We start from the raw sequence: 22,362 nt of genomic DNA on the forward strand, positions 1-22,362 counted from the left end.
AATGAACCTGAATGTATTTGTATATCCTAATTTGCTTACTATCCATCATAATAAATGAAACAACAGGCATTTCATTTGTTTAATTTTCACTGAGTCACTAAACTACCTTTCCTATATATTTGAGTCTTTCTGGCCACATCAAAAAAGTACATAAAACACCGAATCATTTTTTCCCTCATATAAACAGATGTTCTTGATTAGGGCCAAGTTGAACATTAAGTATATTGATCATAAAGAAGCAGAAGCACAGTAAATGCAAAGTTCAACTTAGGTTCACAATTTGGTTTTAAAATGAGGAAGATAACAGCTGAAACAAAGCCTGTGTCTGAATACTTACAGTAGGAAAGCTGAGCATTTACCAATCTCTTCCACACTGAAATAAATAAACCTTAAATCCATTTACATTTGCATGAATTATAGAGTCATAGAGTTGGAAGAGATGTCATGGGCCATCCAGTCCAACCCCTTGCTAAGAAGCAGGAAAATTGCCTTAAAAGCACCCCCGACAGCCTTTGTTTAAAAGCCTCCAAAGAGGGAGCCTCCATCACACTCCGGGGCAGAGAGTTCCAGTGCTGAACAGCTCTCAAGATATTTTTGTCTTGCCTTTCCATTAAAATTCAGTCTTCAGGGTTGCTCATGAACAAGTACTTCAAAGAGTATATTGGTAAACATGAATAACCACAAAAATACATACTAATAGGCCATTTGTGGGGTTGCTATAAGTCAGCAAGTGACTTGAAAGCACATATGCACATGCAGAGCTCAGTAGGCCTGAGGAAAAATAATCTCAAATGGGTGCATTGTATTGTAAAAAAAAAAAAACCTTTTAGGACCAAAGACATGTGGTTACAGAATAATGAAGTAATCCCGTAGCAGATATGCTTGTAGGAAAGAGTGTTCTGCAATGGGCACAGCTATGTAAGATGGATGCCTAACTTTAGGTTACCTCATTTTATAAGGGATTACTGGAATTCTTCAGAGCCGTGTTAAGACAGAATTGTATGCTGAGAAAATTTCTAACAGCAGATTATGAAATATAAAATAATCAGACATGATGAATAATTTTTGGGGACCAATCAGTTGAATTCTTTCTCATGTGTAATGTAGGTAAAGTAAAGCTTCCAGATTAATCCTCAACACAAAATAACATATCTTAAAATTCAGATGCATATGTTTTGTGCCGCTTTTCTATATAAAATGTTATCTTTTATTTGAAAGTCCAAAAATCGTTTTGTTCCATCCACCTTTTTGAAGGAGAACATGCTCAGAACAGGTTCTTACTGAAATTCTTGACATATATGGAGGCTGATATTAAAGCGAGCAGCCCTTTCAAGTATCCAGGAACAAAGCTTTTTAGGACCTTTAGGAAACAGTGGTTTTCTAAATTGCTTTGTTTCATTTTCTGGAAAAAAAAAAGCATTCAGACATTTGTCTGGCAGCTCTTTGTATAGAATACTAAAATATTTAGGCATTACCAAGGTGTGTATGTCTGTGGTGCAGTGGCTAAAATGGTTCAAGATGCTTTGGATCGCCTATTTCAGAGCCAAGGGAAACTCTTTAAGGGGAGTGACATCTTCATCTGAAGTGAGTCCCTTTTGCATTTCCTAAACTGCATGTTCGTCATAGTGTCAAATCTAAAGCACTTTTAAGCTCAGCACTAAATGCTTCTCATTTTTTCAACTAGGGAGGACTAGCTGATGTCATATTATTACTCATTTCTATAGGATCCTGAAGTTTTCAGAATCAACATATATACCACCTTCCTATATATTAGAGATGGAAAAAGTTGCCAGACAAGGAGACATTGTGTTAGTATCTGGGATGAAAACAGGGAGTTCAAAACTAAAAGCAAGGATCCAGGAACCTGTTTATAAGGTAAGTAGCTTACTACAGGCTTCCCTTCAGTGCTCAGATATGATCATTTTTCTCTCTACAGATTGCCAGGCTTCGGAGGAACTCCTGTAGAAGAAGTGCATACATTTTTCTTAGTAAAGGTTATAGACCCCTAGGCTTTGTCTTGACAAAGATTAAAACTGTAAAATGATGCATTGTTCTCTGCATGTTACAGTCCCTCTGCATATTCAGATGCTAGGCAGATAAATATAAGCACAAATAACAAATGTGAGTTTTGCAATGCCAACATTAACATTTTTAAAGGATTCTCTTCTGGTTGAATATGATTTGAAGAACTATATGTATTTATGCTGTTTTATTTATTTATTTATGACTTTTATATCCACCTTTCTCACCCTGAAGGGGACTCAGGATGGCTTACATAACTGGCATTATCCATGTCCAAACAACAACAATAAAAAGCAATTAAACAGCAATTTAAAACAACATTAAACAACATATGTAAAAAACAAAATTAATAATAATAAAGTAGAACTAAAAAAAATCACTCCACATTTAATGAAAACTGATAGCATACATAATTGAAATCACATAGTGTTTTTTCCTTACTGGTGAATATGTTCCAAAAATTAAACACTTAGTTATTCATATCATAGTTTGAATACACTATTCATTAAAATCGGAAGTCTACTAAGTGTTATTTCTGGAAGTTGAATGAACATAATACATTTTTAAAGTGTACTTTACATAACCCAGCAATGACTACCATGCAGAATGTGGATTTATGTATGTTTGTATGACTTTGCCTGGAAATACACTTATTTGTTTCCTTTATTAATACTGAAAGTTTATAAAACAGCTGAGTCTGTGTATGTGCACCTTCAAGTGGGCTACAGATTAGGGTTGCCTGTAAACTTTCAATGACTCTATGATTTTGATATGGGGGAGGAATATTCAGAGGTAGTTCTGACAGTTTCTTCCTCAGATATAGGGTACATCATCTCCCACTCAAAGGCTAACCAGAACTGATCCTGCTTAGCTTCCAAGATAAGCTGGGGTCTGATGTTTTTAGTTATTAGGCTACTTGATAATTTTCATAGTGCTCATCCATTAGCAATCATTTGAATATGCTGAGAGTTATCAAGGGGCAGTGATATCAGGAAATTATGAAATAGTAAAAAATGGAATGTGTGTAACATGTAAGAATACTGCTGAGGATTCTAAAAAGTGGGCATTAGAGGGCTCTTTTCCCCTAGAGTTTAGGACTAGCACAATATTGAAATGGAGGAAGAAATAGAAGCAATTCTAGTAATGCTGATTTTTGAAATTCAGTGTTACATGCCTTTATTTTTAAAAAGCCTCTTCTTCCCTTATGTTTGCAATAGTGGCATTTAGTCTAAACAATGGTAGATAAAAGGAACCCACTGCCATGTTCGCCCGGCAAACGGCCCTCTTTGAAGATCTCAAAGCAAACTAGGAAAAATTAGCACCCCTGTCTGGAAAATCAGTGTTACAATTCAGTAACAACTTTCTAAATGCATTAACAATGTAATTGACTAGCATTAAAAGAGCACAATTGGTGAACTGATGGAGGGGGGCATTAGTTTTTCCCAATATAGTCAACATAGTCAATTAGCTTACATAATTCAAATAGGAAGTCTTTTATTTCGGAACCTTAATTTTGCAACCCAGTGAAATTGATTGATGTGTTCAGTTACATTGATTCAAACAGAAAACGTTTTATTTGCAATAAAACCTTGGTTCTGCAAACATATCAAATGTTAGCAGCCAGTTGATGCTGCTTCTCCTGTCACTACTTCTTGTGCTACTCTGCACAGAGTTCATGCTCTACAAGGTTGATTAAGGATTTATTAATTAATTTTGCAATTATCTAACATTCCAAAATGAATTAAATGTATTCTGTCCTGAATTACTTTTAATCCTAAATTAATTGTAATTAATGCAGCCACATTTAATTCATTCAAATACATCTAGTCAAATAGCAATTACAGTGGGTCCTTGGTATCTACTGGGTTTGGTTCCAGATCCGCCCATAGATACTTGTTATATAAAGTGGCATAATAAAATGGTGTCCCCTTTACAAAATGACAAAATCAATGTTCACTTTTTGAAAATTGTTAAAAAAATATTTTCAAACCATGGGTGGTTGAATTTGTGGGTTCAGAATCCATTAATATGGAGGGCCAAGTGTAATTAATTAATTCTTATAGAAATTTGAGACAATTTTATTTCCTAATGTTAAACATATTTATTGTAATAAATACTTTACCTTTAAAAAAATTCCTGACATATTAATTTTGATATGTTTTATCAATTCCCATTCCTTCTTCTGAGCTCTGCCCACTTCTCTTGAACCATTCCCCATGCAGTTCTTGAGCAGTTAAAATCTGGGTCACTTGCACCCATGTTACAGCTTCTCTCAGCAACAACATCACTGTTTATTTATTTATTTCATTTATATACTGCTTTTCTCACCCCTGGGAGGGAGGGGGTCTCAAAGCAGTTTTCAACATATTCAAGGCAAAATTCAATGCCTTACAAAACATGAAAACCTAACATAAAACAACAGTAACATAAAACTGTCAATTAAATCATAAAATGTATACATTAAAACATTAAAACAAGGGATTAAAAATATTAATATAAACATTGAAATCACATAATCCAAAAGCATGCTGGTTGCTTCTGGATTGAGAGAATCAGCTGTCTACGAAGACGTTGCCCAGGGGACGCCCGGATGTCTTGCAATCCTGCGAGGCTTCTCTCATGTCCCCCAACCTGAGCCCAACCTGAGCCCAGCCATATGCACAATGGAGGACCTTCTTGCAGCAACACCAGAAGCACTCCAAGTGGCCAGATACTGGTCAAAGGACATCTAATCAACTACCAAACTCACACATTCTGTATTTTCTCTGTTTGTTTGCTTTGTTCTGTTAGAAATGTAATATAATTGACTGGCTGCCCTGACACGAGAAAAATAAATAAATCCAAAAGCATGGTCCATGGTCTGTCATGCACAGCACTGCTAAAAAAGCCTTAGTATTGATTTCTTCCATGTGGTCCAAGACCTCTCATGTTAACTAATTTTAAAGTTATGCAGTCTTCCACTGAAATACTGTTAAGTTTGTGTTGGCTAAAATTGTTCTTCGTTTTAAATATTGTATTTTTCTTTCTTTCTTTCCTTTTTTTTTTTTTTTTTGCACTACAAACAATATGTGTGCGGTGTGCATAGGAATTTGTTCGTTTCTTTTTTCAGTTAGTTCACACAAACACTCTCCATATATCTGCCACTGACCCGGACTATGGCTGACATATTTACATTATATATAATACCATATGTAATATATAAGCATTTATTGGGGCTCCACAAGATACTTTTGTTTCAAAAAGAGCTCGGTGGCTAAAAAAGTTTGAGAACTCTTAGTTTAGCCCAGGAAAGAAGACAAAGTGTTTGAAAGTTCATTATATCCCACAAACTCAATGAGAGTAAGATCCCAGAATATGTCAGTATGATGTACAACAAAAAGAACCATATCAAGCTATTTCCAGGTTTTCAGTCAGTGGCATATGGAGATCTGACTGACACTTCTTCATTGTCAGTGATCTGTATTATCCTGTGAGGCTGCCATCTGGGATTAGTGGCAGGATTTTCTTTTGGAAAAAGCCAAGACCTATCGAATTGTTTGTGAAAAGAAAACCAGTAGAGGTTCAATAATCCATAATTAAAAGTAATATGGTCACTTTAGTTTCCAGATTTGTTTGCTCTTCGAATAATAATAGTAATAATAATACTACAAAATCCAGCATATATATATCGTTTGCTGTGACATATTGTGTATTTGTGTCAGTATAATAATACATTTTTTTCTTACCTGCTCTTCCTTACTGCGCAAGGCAGGTTACAGCTTAATTAAAATACATAAACATTGTAAAAATTATATAAATATAAATATTTAAATTTATTTCTATAAAATATACATATTAAACCGTATTTCTATAAAATACATATTAAAATATAAAGAACAGAGATTAAACACAAGACATGACTTTAAAATTCATGCTTCAAACTGGCTGAGTAGACCTGCTGGAAAAGATAGGTCTTTCGTTGGTTTTTAAATTTTGACAGCTTATTTAGCTGTCGGAGTTCTTTCGACAGGTCATTCCACAGTCTTGGGGAAGCCGATGAAAAGGTTGCCAGCCGGGTTCTATTGGGCTGGAGTAACTACCTGCCCATAGGACCTCAGTGTTCGGGACAGATTGTACAGGAGAAGGTGATTTTGTAGGTAACCTGGGCCCAAACCATGTAGGGCTTTAAAGGTCAAAATCAGCACGTTGTACTATGTCTGGAAACTAATTGGCGGTAAGTGGAGTGACTTTAGAATAGGTGTAATATGTTAACTCCTGGATGTTCCTGTAACCAATCTGGCTGCTGTATTTTGAATCAGCTGGAATTTCAAAACTTGCTTCAAAAGTAATCCAATGTAAAATGCATGTCTACACAGAATTCTAGTCTACACAGTTTTTCAGTTGTAGTATAAAGTAGTTTCAGAGTTACCAATAGTTAAAAAAGAAAAACTGAATATGATTTACTCTCAAATTTAATTTTTAGCCATTTAATGAGGCATGTTATCATTTTATATCAGGGATCTTTGTTCCTACATGCAACATTGTAGGCATTTGGAGACTCAATAATACAGAGGCACTGACACCATTGGGCAAACAAAGAAACACATACTCATTCATCCCTCATCTACTCCCAACACACACTATCTCAAAATGATAGGCTAGAGAGGTTTAAACCCCTGGTTCTCTGTATATTGAGATCTCATTGAACATCACCCCTGCTCCAGAAGCATGGTGCTAAGAATTATTATATTAGTGACACCATTCAGGTGGTGGGGGAAGTTGCAGCCTTTAAATGAAGAGAAGTATGTGAAGATGTCTCTCTGTATATGGTCTCCATTTAAATGGTGCACAGCCCAGTAAACAATTGTTTGATGGCTGCTACAGAATGCAATTATGCATGAGAGGAAAGTGCAAAGGGAGACTTATTTTCGGTATGCTGATATTCCCATCATAAGTGATAATTAATCAGCGAGGCAGCAGGCTGGGAACCCACACAGTACCATGAGCGTGGGCACCATCAGGCCAGATGGAAGGCTTCTGTGGGTTGCTTAGATGTATTGTTGCATTACTACCATCCCCTTTTCAGTAGTAAAAAATCACCATGACTGAAATATCAATGAAAAATTGTTTCATTTATCCCTGCTAAGAATTAGTCATGAATAACTTTTAAAATAACAAATTTGGAACACTTTCAGCAAATGTCGGCATCCAATAATAATAGAATAATAGAACAAAGTACCAGTGGGTCTTTTTGGATTAATTGGTCTTTTGAAAAAGTAAATAAAGTGGGTGTTAGTTGTAAACAGCGATGTTACTAGGTACTAATTGTTTTCTTTTCCAGAGCAATTCCAAAATAGTGAGCATTTAATATATATATATTCTTTCTTAATTGTTTAATACTTCCATATTTGTATGCGTGCAAGTAGATCAGCCACAAGGGATCACCTATGATAGGTTGAGATGTGTGGGTACATGCCTTTGTTCATTTGTGTTACACATTTTTTCTTCGTGTCCTCCGTGAAATGCACACCTATGGGTTCTCCCTGCGCATGCGCAGCAATCCGGAACTTCTAGAATATTCAATGAATTTTTAAATGATTATTTTAATGAATAAACCCAAGCCCCGCCCACTCTCCGCCCCCCCGGTATATAAGCCCTGGCGTGCGCCTGAGAGGTAGTTCCTTTTTCCGCGCCAAACAGGCAGCATCGCCAGGACTTCTCTTAGCCTTTAGACTCTTTCGGACCTTTTGACTCAGGACTGCTTTTTCGACTACCAGACCTCTCCTTCCCCGACCACGGACCGACCGACGACTCTCCATTCAGGCTAGATGTCTTCCCTATGTTTTAAAAATTGCTCAGCTTGCGGGGCTAACCTCCCCGAAGCAGACAAACATTCCAAATGTCTATTATGTTTGGGAGAAACTCACAACCTCCAAACTTGTGAAATTTGCCAAGGTTTTACTTCCAGGGCGCGTAAAGGCAGAGACGCCAGACTTAAAGCACTGCTTTACGAGCGGGCCTTGGCCCCGCAAACGGCTCCTATCCCCTCCCAATCTTCCCCTGTTCAAGAAACCTCCCAGCCTCCCTCTCCACATGTTGGAGATAGGCGGGATAAGAATCAGGCAGACACTCCCACTGGGGAGCCGCCTAAAAAGAAATCTAAAGCACCTAAACAGACCTCGAAGTCTGCTAAATCAAAGGAAAAACAAAACAAACAGAAAAAGGGACGGCAACTCACTGGTGTTCAGCCCTTGAGTCCTCCTATACTGCAAAAGGTGCCTTTTCTCTCCGGTTCCACCCTGCAACTCCAGGAACCGCTTCCCACTCTCCTCCACATGGAGGATCCCTCCCAACTTCCTCCCCTTGAACTCTTAGAGCACATGGAGCTGGAACCGCAGCCTCCAGCTGACCCCTCCCTCTCTCCTCCTCTCCCGCCCTCTCAAAACTCACCCCCTCCTTCACCCAGCCCTCCCCAAAGCCCGGAACCGGATGAATCACCATCCCCTCGGCAGCCCAGCGCTTCGGCGCAATCCACCGGGCGCCGCCGCCGCTCGCCATCCCCGGTTCTGCGGCAGCCTACAGCCCTCTCCTTTCCCCCGCCCAAGAAGATGCGCACAGCGCCTCCGTTGCATCAACACCCTTATGGGTACCCAGAGTACCCTTACCATATGTACCCTCCCCCTCCCCCCTTCCCCGTTTATCCCTTTTACTACCCACCCCCCCCCTGACTCATTCAGGGGACCCCATCCTACACACTATCCTGATCCAAATTTTCCCCAACCCCCACGTGAACCTCCCTCAGCCACACTATCTCGACCTCCAGATCCCCAGGAGGAGCTGGATCCCCAGGCTTTTCCTACAGATCCTAACATGCCCCCCCAACTGGAAACAGACACTATCGATTTACAATCCACAGATGACACACCAGTGATTCAAGATCCCCAACCAGACCCTGACCCTTCCCCCCAACACTTAGAAGATTTTAAAAATTTCTCAGCTCTGTTGATAAGACTTGCAAAAGCCCTAAATCTTGCCACCCCTGAACCTTCAGATACTGTTGCAGATCCATGCTTTACCTCTACTGAACAACAGACACCTACATCTACTACATTGCCCACGCTCCCATTCCTTTTAAAGATTCTTAAGAATACAGGAGTTGCCCCGGCCTTGGTTCCAGCAACTCCTAAAAGAGCAGAAAATTTGTACCGTATTGATCTTTCCACAGCCTCATGGCTCTCTAAGATGCCTAAGGCAAACTCTGTGGTGACCGATGCTCAACCAAAACCTGTACAAAGAAACCAAGCATCCCCCTCTGACAAAGAAGGGAGAAAACTAGATACTATGGCCAAAAAATTCTATTCCTCAGCATGCCTGTTCGCACGCATGGCTCATTATGGGGTTTACATGAGTGTCTACCAGACTGTTCTCTGGAACAGGATATCCCCATACCTAGAGTCATTGCCACCAACTGACCAACCACTAGCTAAAGCCTTCCAACAGGAAGCCATCCTCTTAGCCAAATTACAAAAAGATTTAGCAAGAAACACAGCTGATACTGCTGGTAAACTAATTGCAGGATCAGTAGCCCTTCGTCATCACGCATGGCTTAGAGCTGCGATTCTCTCCCAATCACAACGCTCTCTTATTGAAGACCTCCCTATGGACGAGGCAGGCCTCTTCAACCCTGAGACTGACTCACAGCTGAAACACTCTCATGAGATGAAACAGACAGTGTACAAATATGACCAACAACCGTACACTTATCAACGACAGCGCTGGGGCTCCTACTATTATCGCCCTCAATACTACAATAAACCCTATAACACCTCATTCTACAGGGGACGACAACGGCAGTATACGCCCACCGCAGCTACAAGACGCCCTTCGCTTCCCTCAAGAGGTCAGTACCGTGGTACCAGACCTTCAAACAACAACAGACGACGTTTTTAGCGTTCCCTCCCCTTCCCCCCCACCCACTCAACAACTCACTTACCTCAATAGATTACACTCATTCCTTCCACAGTGGCAAGCCATCACCACAGATGCTTGGGTCCTCGATATAATTGACAGAGGATATGCAATTGAGTTTCATGATTACCCACCCGTGGGTAGAATCATCATCACACAACCCTCCCAGACCATATGGGATGAAATCCATTCCCTACTTGCTAAAGGGGCGATCTCTCAGATACCCCCACACACATCCAACACCTGCTTCTATTCTCGTTATTTTCTCATAGACAAAAAGGATGGCGGACTACGACCCATTCTGGATCTCCGCAAACTTAACACTTTCATCACCCCACGCAAATTTCGTATGGTCACTCTTCCCAACATACTCCCCTTCATTCCCGAAGGCGCTTGGCTAGCAACAATAGACCTACGAGACGCATACTTCCACATCCCAATTAGACATTCCCACCGAAGGTTCCTCGCCTTCTCGATTCAAAATTATCATTTCTCGTTTAATTCTCTACCTTTTGGTCTTTCCTCTGCCCCAAGGGTGTTTACAAAGTGCATGGCGGTCGTAGCCGCGCACCTTCGCCAACAGGGTATAACAGTCTTTCCGTACCTGGATGACTGGATGTTGGCCTGTACTTCAAAGTCCCAATTATACACAGATATTCATTACACCTTATCTCTTTTACAGGATCTCGGCCTAGTGGTAAATCACGAAAAATCGCATCTTCAACCAACTCAACGCATCCAATTCATAGGAGCCATCATAGATTCTACACTCCAAAGGGCCTTCCTCCCAGAAGACCGCTTCACGAAACTTCAACAGGCTATTCTCTCTCTCATCCTCTCACAACAGGCCTCAGCATGGGCTATCCAGTCTATACTTGGCCATATGGCAGCTACCACCAGTGTAACCCCCTTCGCTCGGCTTCGGATGAGGCCTCTACAAAACTGGTTCATCAGAACCTTCGACCCACTCCACGATCCACAATCCCGGATCCTTCACCCACCACTCAGTGTCCTCTACTCCCTCACATGGTGGACAAAAGCATGCAATGTTCGCCTCGGCATGCCATTCATACAGCCACACCCATCCATGTCCCTGACAACAGATGCCTCCAACTCAGGCTGGGGAGCACACCTCAAGGGCTTCAAAATCAGCGGCCACTGGCTCCCGCAGGAACTCCACTTCCACATAAATGCACTAGAAATGATGGCGGTGGAGAAGGCCCTTCGGGCCTTCACCCGCATCACCTCCAACCACGTTGTCCAAATAGTAACGGACAACACTGCAGTCAAATATTACATCAACAAACAAGGAGGAACTCGATCTCAAATACTAACATCAATCCTTGGGAAGTCTGATCTGGCCACAGTGGTCCACGCTCTTGTTACATCCCGAATAGACTACTGCAACGCGCTCTACGTGGGGTTGCCCTTGAAGACGGTTCGGAAACTTCAACTGGTACAGCGAGCGGCAGCTAGGCTGCTCACTGGGGCGACATACAGAGAGCACACCACCCCTCTGCTGTGTCAGCTCCACTGGCTGCCGGTTCAGTTCCGAGCCCAATTCAAGGTGCTGGTCTTGACCTATAAAACCCTGTACGGTTCCGGTCCAGCGTATCTGTCCGAACGTATCTCCCTCTACGTCCCACCACGGAATTTAAGATCATCTGAGGGGGCCCTGCTCTCGACTCCACCGCTTTCTCAAGCAAGGCTGGTGGGGACGAGGAGCAGGGCCTTCTCAGTGGTGGCCCCCCACCTGTGGAACTCACTCCCAGTGGATATCAGGGCATCGACATCACTCCTGTCCTTTAGGAGAAAGACAAAGACGTGGTTGTGGGACCAGGCCTTCGGGCAGTCTGCTAACTAGATAGGACAACCAGGCAATTAGGACCGGCAGGACTGATATATGTGGACTGATAAATGTGGAAGAAAACTCTGAACCATGAGATAGCGAACACTGACTGGCAAGAAGGAAGAAGTGGTTGTATCGGTTTGTATGAAATCTTACTGGTTTTATTGGTTTTAACGGTTTTAGATGCAATGTATTGTTGTTGTTGTTGTTTGCTAATTTGTTATTTTGTTTTATTGCTTATTATTGTGTATTATGTATGCTATGGGCATCGAATTGTGCCTTGGATGTGTAAGCCGCCCTGAGTCCCCTTTGGGGTGAGAAGGGCGGGGTAAAAGTAAACCAAATAAAATACAAATAATAAATCTCAACCCGCATCTGGGAATGGTGCATTCAGAGAAACATCCTCCTCACGGCCATTCATCTACCAGGCCAAGACAACATACTGGCAGACTCACTGAGCAGATCAACAAAAAACAACCACGAATGGCACCTACACACGTCCCAATTCCAGATCATCACACACAGATGGGGGATGCCTGCAATAGACCTATTTGCGTCCCCATCGAACACTCACTGCCCAACATATTGCGCAAGGCTCCGCCCTCACGCATTCCCAGGTTGTCTCGGAGACGCATTCCTCTTCCGATGGACACCGAACCTCGTCTACATCTTTCCACCCCTTCCCCTGCTATCCCCAGTCATAGCCAAGATAATCCAGGACAATACAGATTGCATCCTGATTGCCCCCTGGTGGCCACGCCAGCACTGGTTTGCCACACTCCTACTAATATCCAACAAGGAATACTTCCACCTCAATCCCTTGCCAGACCTTCTCTCGGTGGAAGACGGGCTCGTTCTCCACCCAGACCTTCCCTCCCTCCGCTTAACAGCATGGAGGATCAGACCACATTAAATCTATCAGATGAAGTGTCACGCATACTCCTTGCTGCTCACAAACCATCCACTACAAAATCTTATGCTTACAAATGGTCATTATTCACAACATACACTAATTCAATAGGACACAATCCAACCACGGCACCCATCCCGGTGGTACTAGACTTCCTGGTTCACCTTTCCAACAAGGGATTCTCCCTCTCCTCAGTAAAGTGCTATATAGCTGCTATATCATCCTTTAGAAGGAAACGTGGCTTGCCGTCCCTTTTCCAGGACCATTTGGTTCAATTGTTTCTAAAGGGATACAAAAATGTCCACCCTCCTGCCCCCCCCCTCCCCCACAATGGAGCCTAGAGCTGGTACTATCCCAGCTATCAAAGCCGCCCTTTGAGCCCATGGCCTCCAATGATATCTCTCACCTCTCTTGGAAAACAGCATTCCTGGTGGCCATCACCTCTGCCAGAAGGGCCAGTGAACTCACGGCCCTCAGATCAGACCCACCGTACGTGAGATTCCATGATGACAAGGTCGTCCTGCGAACCGATGTCACTTTCTTACCTAAAGTAGTCTCCCACTTCCACATGTCTCAGGACATCATATTACCAGCTTTTTTCCCAAATCCATCTTCTCCACTTGAGGTGGCCCTCCACTCCTTGGATGTCAAGAGAGCCATTTCGTTCTATTTGCATAGAACATCCACTCATAGAAAATCTCCAAAGCTCTTTTTAAAATACAGGAAAGACATGATGGGGCACCCTGTCTCCTCCCAGGGTATAGCCTCTTGGATCGTCTCTACGATCCGACTAGCCTACCATTTGGCGGGAAAGCAACCACCACCTCGTGTGGTGGCGCATTCAACCAGATCTCTCTCCACTTCCCAAGCTTTTTTGCATGGAGTTCCATTGGACCAGATCTGTAGAGCAGCGACGTGGTCTACACCATCCACGTTCGCATCACATTACAAGCTGGATGTATTGGCCAAGAAGGATGCAGCCTTCGGCAGAGCCGTACTGTTTTCCTGCGTGGCATGACCCACCTCCAGGTCAGTAGCTTGCTATTCACCCATAGGTGTGCATTTCACGGAGGACACGAAGAAAAAATAAAGGTTGCTCACCTGTAACCGTATTTCTTCGAGTGTCCATCCGTGAAATTCACACAACCCGCCCATCCTCCCCTCTGTCATGCCTCTTTTTACCATCTATTTGGCGCTATGGGAACTACCTCTCAGGCGCACGCCAGGGCTTATATACCGGGGGGGGGGGGGGGGCGGAGAGTGGGCGGGGCTTGGGTTTATTCATTAAAATAATCATTTAAAAATTCATTGAATATTCTAGAAGTTCCGGATTGCTGCGCATGCGCAGGGAGAACCCATAGGTGTGAATTTCACGGATGGACACTCGAAGAAATACGGTTACAGGTGAGCAACCTTTATTTCTTACACTTTATGTTCTGTATTATCTACATGATTTTTCAAAAGTAGTACCAGTACAATGCTGACATTTTATAGTTATTCTTCAGTCATATTTAAGAAAGAAACACTACTTTTCTCTCTTTTAAATACCATTTTCTTTCTAAAGACCCGCATCCCTTCCCATACACTACTCCAGCTATCTTTCCCCCTCTGTCTCCCTAATATACCCCCCTAACATGCTATATCCTTTTCTATCGTACCCTATATCTCTATTCTACACTTTATCTATCCATATGATGTTTTTATTGTGACACAATTTTAAATACTTTTTCTTTCTAATAAAGATTAAATACATATAAAAAGAAAGTATTTGGAGTAACAGAGGACAATGTCATCAGAAATCTTTAAAAAGTACTTTTACCAAAGGCGTTAAGAATTAAGGGTTTCATACACCTACAGAGAGAGAGGGAGAGAGAGAATTTCAAAACTTGCTTCAAAAGTAATCCAATGTCAGCCTCACGTCGATACCGGGCAAGATTCTGGAAAAGATTGTTAAGGAAGCGGTCTGCAAACACTTAGAAACAAATGCAGTCATCGCTAATAGTCAACATGGATTTATCAAAAACAAGTCATGCCAGACTAATCTGATCTCTTTCTTCGATAGAGCTACAAGCTGGGTAGATGCGGGGAATGCCGTGGATGTAGCGTACCTGGATTTCAGTAAGGCCTTCGACAAGGTCCCCCATGACCTTCTGGCAAGGAAACTAGTCCAATGTGGGCTAGGCAAAACTACGGTGAGGTGGATCTGTAATTGGTTAAGTGGACGAACACAGAGAGTGCTCACTAATGCTTCCTCTTCATCTTGGAAAGAAGTGACAAGTGGAGTGCCGCAGGGTTCCGTCCTGGGCCCGGTCCTGTTCAACATCTTTATTAATGACTTAGATGAAGGGCTAGAAGGCATGATCATCAAGTTTGCAGACGACACCAAATTGGGAGGGATAGCCAATAGTCCAGAGGACAGGAGCAGAATTCAAAACGATCTTGACAGATTAGAGAGATGGGCCAAAACTAACAAAATGAAGTTCAACAGTGACAAATGCAAGATACTCCACTTTGGCAGAAAAAATGAAATGCAAAGATACAGAATGGGGGACGCCTGGCTCGAGAGCAGTACGTGTGAAAAAGATCTTGGAGTCCTCGTGGACAACAAGTTAAACATGAGCCAACAATGTGATGTGGCGGCAAAAAAAGCCAATGGGATTTTGGCCTGCATCAATAGGAGCATAATGTCTAGATCTAAGGAAGTAATGCTACCCCTCTATTCTGCTTTGGTTAGACCACATCTGGAATATTGTGTCCAATTCTGGGCACCACAATTCAAGAGAGATATTGACAAGCTGGAATGTGTCCAGAGGAGGGCGACTAAAATGATCAAGGGTCTGGAGAACAAGCCCTATGAGGAGCGGCTTAGGGAACTGGGCATGTTTAGCCTGAAGAAGAGAAGGCTGAGAGGAGATATGATAGCCATGTATAAATATGTGAGAGGAAGCCACAGGGAGGAGGGAGCAAGCTTGTTTTCTGCTTCCTTGGAGACTAGGACGCGGAACAATGGCTTCAAACTACAAGAGAGGAGATTCCATCTGAACATTAGGAAGAACTTCCTGACTGTGAGAGCCGTTCAGCAGTGGAACTCTCTGCCCCGGAGTGTGGTGGAGGCTCCTTCTTTGGAAGCTTTTAAGCAGAGGCTGGATGGCCATTTGTCAGGGGTGATTTGAATGCAATATTCCTGCTTCTTGGCAGGGGGTTGGACTGGATGGCCCATGAGGTCTCTTCCAACTCTTTGATTCTATGATTCTATGATTCTAAGTTTATCAGGTGATGGAACAAAAAACAAACATTTTCTACTCTGATTTACCAGTTCACCTGCTACTATTTTAGCCCCATGCTCCCATTAGTTGTCTAAAGAATTCTTCATTCAACTTGTTTTCATGTAGGCTTTCCAATAATGTGAAGTTGAATCAGAATGAGATTTCTATATCAAAGAATATATTTTATTAATTAATTGCTTATTCCCACTAAATTAACCTCATCGTTGGTTGGTTGAATGCACAGACTGGTTCAGTATTTGGAAAATTCTATTAGTATATGGCAATAGAATTTAACTGTAGCTTTGCTATAATACAAAACATGTGTGACTGCTATTGGTCTCTCTTAGTCGATATATATGTATATGTATCTGCATATTTCTTCTGTTCTCTCTCTCTCTCTCTATATATATATATAGTGGAGCAGGGGATTATAAAATGGAGAAAAAAGAAGAAAATGGCAGGGTGATTTTGTATTAAGACTTTTAAAAAGCATATTCAGTATTTATTAGGAAACAATCTGTTTATTGCAGATCACTGTTTCTCTTCCATCTTGCTAGAGCTTTAGGAGAAGTTCTTCACACATGGTCACCTTCCTGAAGGGTACAAGCTACCTTTTAGCCTGCACCCTTCCGTCCTGAGTCCCCTCAGGGAGATAGGGCAGAATATAAATAAAGTTGTTGTTGTTGTCACCTTATAGATACTCTGACTCTAATCTGAGAGTTTGTGGCATTTAATTATTCAAATTACACTGTTAAACCAACAGGTTGCTTGTACAGGTCTTTAGATCCTGGCAAAATCTAACATGCTCTGTAGATTGCAGATGCTCTATAGAATCTATTCCAGCAGACCTGGTGACTGTAGTAGGTTTAGAAGGCAAGATCTTGGAGAGCAGTAACAGGCATCTTTATTATCCAAACTCAGGGCCCTTTCTCTATCCCTGATTTCCCAAGAAAAAGACAAGACAGGTGCTCAGACACCTAAATCTTTGAGAATGCCAATCTGGGTTTATGAACCCAGTTTTTGTTCCAGTATAACTAGCACTATCTTCCTGATGTGTAGCAACTTTCTCAGCCCATTAAGATTATTGTGTTTGCTGATTTTTCCAAGGCAAGTTGGCATTCATTTCCTTCACTTCATGAAGCCCAGATGGAAGGTTTTCTACCATACCTCTCATTCACAGAGGAGGCAGCCAAATTGATATTTTGCTGCTGGAACTTCCTCTATCACTCTTGCTAGCATTTTGAATAACAAGGCCAGATGCAAAAATCGCATGCCATTTTTAAAAATGTTCAGCTTCAATGCTGATCAAATTGGCAAATTAAAAATTAGCATATATTAAATTTAATTAATTTAAGATTAATTAAGTTTTGACAATTACAATGTTAAGTGAATTTAAATCTGGTTTTCCATTTAGCAAGCCTTTTTTCATTACCATTTTAACCATTGGTATGTCATTTTCTCTTCTTCCACCCTTCATTTAATGAAGCACTTTCCAGCCCATGTTTTCTATGTCTTTCCTATCTGAGTTTACTAGTGTAGAGGAAAATTGACAGGGGTTGTTAAAGAGTACCCTTTCACTATCTGCTTCATAACTATGTGTAACCTCAGCGCAATTTGAAAACAATATTTCATTCAAAATGCCAGTGTGATAATGCAGAACACTATTGCTTAAGTTAACTTGCAGCACTCAATATACTATATCTATTTTTGTGCAAGTTGGCTTCCATTTATTTTCCCCAAAGTGCCAGAGCTTCTGCTTTGAAAAAATGTAATTATAACTACAATATTTAGCAACTTATCTCCTCTCTAAAAAATTAGGCAAGGGAATTTTTCAAATATTTAGTCGAGTATTTTTTGCATTTGAGATATCTTTTTTCCCTTGTGTTAAGCTATCTGTATTTATTAAAGGCAGAAGAATATAGTGGGGGAAACACTGTCACGTACTCCACTTCACTCTGGGAGAAGTTATGGGCCAGTTATGAACCATGTTTAGTTTCCTTTAAAGGACAAATCACTGGAGAACTTATGTAACTTGGAGCTCATTTGCAAAATTTATGTAACTTGGAACTTATTTGCAAAAACTGTAGGAAGGAGTAGGTAGTAGCGCTTTCATCCAAAGCAGCAGATTCCCTAGAGATGCCTCTCCAAAAGGTGCTTTCCAAAGCTTAAAACTAGAATCATGGAATCAAAGAGTTGGAAGAGACCTCATGGGCCATCCAGTCCAACCCCCTGCCAAGAAGCAGGAATATTGCATTCAAATCACCCCTGACAAATGGCCATCCAGCCTCTGTTTAAAAGCTTCCAAAGAAGGAGCCTCCACCACACTCCGGGGCAGAGAGTTCCACTGCTGAACGGCTCTCACAGTCAGGAAGTTCTTCCTAATGTTCAGATGGAATCTCCTCTCTTGTAGTTTGAAGCCATTGTTCCGCGTCCTAGTCTCCAAGGAAGCAGAAAACAAGCTTGCTCCCTCCTCCCTGTGGCTTCCTCTCACATATTTATACATGGCTATCATATCCCCTCTCAGCCTTCTCTTTTTCAGGCTAAACATGCCCAGTTCCCTAAGCCGCTCCTCATAGGGCTTGTTCTCCAGACCCTTGATCATTTTAGTCGCCCTCCTCTGGACACATTCTAGCTTGTCAATATCTCTCTTGAATTGTGGTGCCCAGAATTGGACACAATATTCCAGATGTGGTCTAACCAAAACAGAATAGAGGGGTAGCATTACTTCCTTAGATCTAGACACTATGCAGGCCAAAATCCCATTGGCTTTTTTTGCCGCCACATCACATTGTTGGCTCATGTTTAACTTGTTGTCCACGAGGACTCCAAGATCTTTTTCACACGTACTGCTCTCGAGCCAGGCGTCCCCCATTCTGTATCTTTGCATTTCATTTTTTCTGCCAAAGTGGAGTATCTTGCATTTGTCACTGTTGAACTTCATTTTGTTAGTTTTGGCCCATCTCTCTAATCTGTCAAGATCGTTTTGAATTCTGCTCCTGTCCTCTGGACTATTGGCTATCCCCCCCAATTTGGTGTTGTCTGCAAACTTGATGATCATGCCTTCTAGCCCTTCATCTAAGTCATTAGTAAAGATGTTGAACAGGACCGGGCCCAGGACGGAACCCTGTGCCACTCCGCTCGTCACTTCTTTCCAGGATGAAGAGGAAGCATTGGTGAGCACCCTCTGGGTTCGTCCATTTAACCAATTACAGATCCACCTCACCGTAGTTTTGCCTAGCCCACATTGGACTAGTTTCCTTGCCAGAAGGTCATGGGGGACCTTGTCGAAGGCCTTACTGAAATCCAGGTACGTTACATCCACGGCATTCCCCGCATCTACCCAGCTTGTAGTTCTATCGAAGAAAGAGATCAGATTAGTCTGGCATGACTTGTTTTTGATAAATCCATGTTGACTATTAGCGATGACTGCATTTGTTTCTAAGTGTTTGCAGACCGCTTCCTTAACAATCTTTTCCAGAATCTTGCCCGGTATCGACGTGAGGCTGACCGGACGGTAGTTGTTTGGGTCATCATTTTTTCCCTTCTTGAAGATTGGGACCACATTGGCCCTCCTCCAATCTGCTGGAACTTCTCCTGTTCTCCAAGAACTCTCAAAGATGGTTGCCAATGGTTCCGAAATGACTTCCACTAGTTCCTTCAATACTCTGGGGTGTAGTTGATCTGGCCCTGGGGACTTGAACTCATTAAGAGCGGCCAGGTATTCCTGGACGACTTCTTTTCCAATTTGGGGTTGGATGTCCTCCAATCCCTCATCCACTCCATCTTGCTGAGGTTGAAGACTCTCTTTTTGTGAGAAGACCGAGGCAAAGAAGGCATTAAGTAGTTCTGCCTTTTCCCTATCCCCTGTCAGCATTGCCCCATCTTCTCCTTGAAGAGGTCCTATCGCCTCTTTGTTTTTCCTTTTTCTACTGACATAAGAATAGAAGCCCTTTTTATTGTTTTTAATGTCCCTGGCAAGTCTGAGCTCGTTTTTTGCTTTAGCCTTGCGGAGCTTTTCCCTACAGGTGTTGGCTATTTGTTTGAATTCTAGATTCGTTTCCTCTTTCTGTAAATTGCAAATACATTAATTTTTTCAATATATCATTGTTGGTAGGTAGGGAGTCATCCACCCCATTCAGCTTCTCAAAAAAGAGGGCTTTCAAATACATTGAGATGGACTCACCAAAAATACAAAGAAAAGCATCTTAATCAAATCAAGACTGAAATGCCAATAGAAGCAAAAATAAATACATAATGAAATGATGTCTACTCTGCTTTGGATATACTATGATAAATATAGCTTACTGAAAATTACAGTAAAGCTGGCAAAATTTTATGGCAGTAGGAAAAGAGGAAAACCATATTACAAATGGATTGATTCTAGAAGGAAAGCCATAACCCTGATTTGCAAGACCTAAACAGAATTAATAATAGTAGGATTAATTGATAGGATCTCTCATTGATAGGGCTAACATATGTCAAAACTGAATTCATAGCACATAATAATAAAAAGTCAAAGGAGAGCTATACAGCCATTGAACGATCATCATGCAAAAGCCTTTTAGGGTCACCACTTGCCTGATAAAAAATTAAAAATATGAAATATTTATTTCAATAATAATTTTCAATATTAAAATCTATTCATTATATAATATATCACTATATTTATACCCTACCCTCTGTCACCCCAAAGGGGACTCAGAGCGGCTTGGAACTTATTTGCAAAAGACTGGAGTGTATATATCATTTGGAGCATCGTGTGGTTTCTGAGCTTTGGAGGGTTGTGTGTTTCTGGGCTTTGGAGTGTTGTGTTGTTTCCTTTGGATTTGTGGGGGCTTGGTTCAGGACCTTGTATGGATAAAAATGTGGGCTGTATTATTAAATGGTGGCAAAGTGGACATATACATTTGCGGACCCAGAGCCCATGGATCTGGAGGGACCACTCTAATTTATATTGTTGCCTACTATTAGAGTAGTCATGATCAAATTTTATATTAGGACTTCTGTAGTTCAGATTTTCTTTTTAAATTGCTACTATCTGGTCCCTAAGCGGAGAAGGGATATGAAGATGTCCTTTAGAACTGGATGGATATCCTAAGAGGGTCCAGGTTTTTAGGCCATATATACTGTCAAAAACCTGGGAGGTGAAAACAAAACAGTTTGAATAAAAAAGAATGTGGTGTCATAACCTGTCTACAAGCTAACTAGGCCTTTAAGGAAAGACAGGACTGGAAGGGTCATATCTTCCATACCAATTAAGTTGGTAGAATTTTATAGGATAGTTTTACCATCAAACACTTGTTAGAGTAGGTGTACTCTTTCTTGGTCTCAAAGTTTAATTATCTATGATAAAGCTAGTTATTTATTTGGAACTCCATGTATGATGTTATGTTTAAAATTTAATTTTAATCAACAGAATGTTCCTGCTGCTGAAGTCAGATTGTTTATTTTGGAAAACATCATTCTAAATCCAGCTTATGATGTCTACCTCTTGGTAGGAATGTCTGTGCGATATAAAGTTGAGAAAATAAGGAGAGGGAAAATGACAGGTTTGTTTTATTTCCATCTTTTATATGATGTGTATTTATAGACTGATGTGTGGCTATAGACATATTTAAGTCAAGTAAGATTTCCACAGAGTCTTTGAGGTGTTCACTGACTCAGATTTTGATGTGTCCTTTGGTACTCAGTAGAGCAGACCTACTCAGTAGAGCAGACCTATCCCAAAACTTCTCTAGATGGAAAGAAGGTTTCAATTACATGATATCAGATGAATCTGAATGAATTACTAGAAGGAACAACATGTATCTGTGTGCTGCTGCAAAATAAGTTTTTCAGCAGCAGAACTTACCTATGATATATTTTAATAACTTTAATGATGTAACACGGTAGCAGAGGCAAAGCATCCTGATTGGTGTGTCTGACTACTTTTCCATTGCATTAGCTATACTGCACTCAAAAATTCTGGTTGTCCTTTAAAAGAATCTAAGCTGTGATAATTGGATAGCATTAATAACCTGCAGAGACTGTTATATATGCCTTGTAAAGACTTAGAGTGAAAGACACCGATGTATAAAAGAATGAGGTTTTCTGTTTTGAGAAGACATAAGATTATTATTATTATTAAACTTTATTTGTACCCCGCTAGCATCTCCCAAAGGATTCGATGCGGCTCACACAGGCCAAGACCTCAACAACACAACATAACAATACAATCAAGCAAATCAAACAATTAAAAACAAAATAAAGCAAAGTAAAAGCAAAGTGAAAGACACCGATGTATAAAAGAATGAGGTTTTCTGTTTTGAGAAGACATAAGATTATTATTATTATTATTATTATTATTATTATTATTATTAAACTTTATT

The 22,362-nt window shown here is 41.1% G+C and overlaps 1 protein-coding gene across 1 annotated transcript in view; it reads left to right on the forward strand.

Moving 5' to 3' along the window:
• Positions 1-22,362, forward strand: part of NUP210 (nucleoporin 210) — a 117,874-nt gene that overhangs the window by 26,509 nt on the left and 69,003 nt on the right. Inside the window, exons 5-6 of the mRNA XM_060765993.2 lie at positions 1,725-1,875; positions 21,411-21,543. Of these exons, the coding sequence (XP_060621976.2) occupies positions 1,725-1,875; positions 21,411-21,543 (284 nt within the window). The remainder of the gene's footprint in view (positions 1-1,724; positions 1,876-21,410; positions 21,544-22,362) is intronic.

The sequence above is a fragment of the Anolis sagrei genome, chromosome 2, assembly GCF_037176765.1.
Source record: "Anolis sagrei isolate rAnoSag1 chromosome 2, rAnoSag1.mat, whole genome shotgun sequence".
Taxonomy (NCBI): domain Eukaryota; kingdom Metazoa; phylum Chordata; class Lepidosauria; order Squamata; family Dactyloidae; genus Anolis; species Anolis sagrei.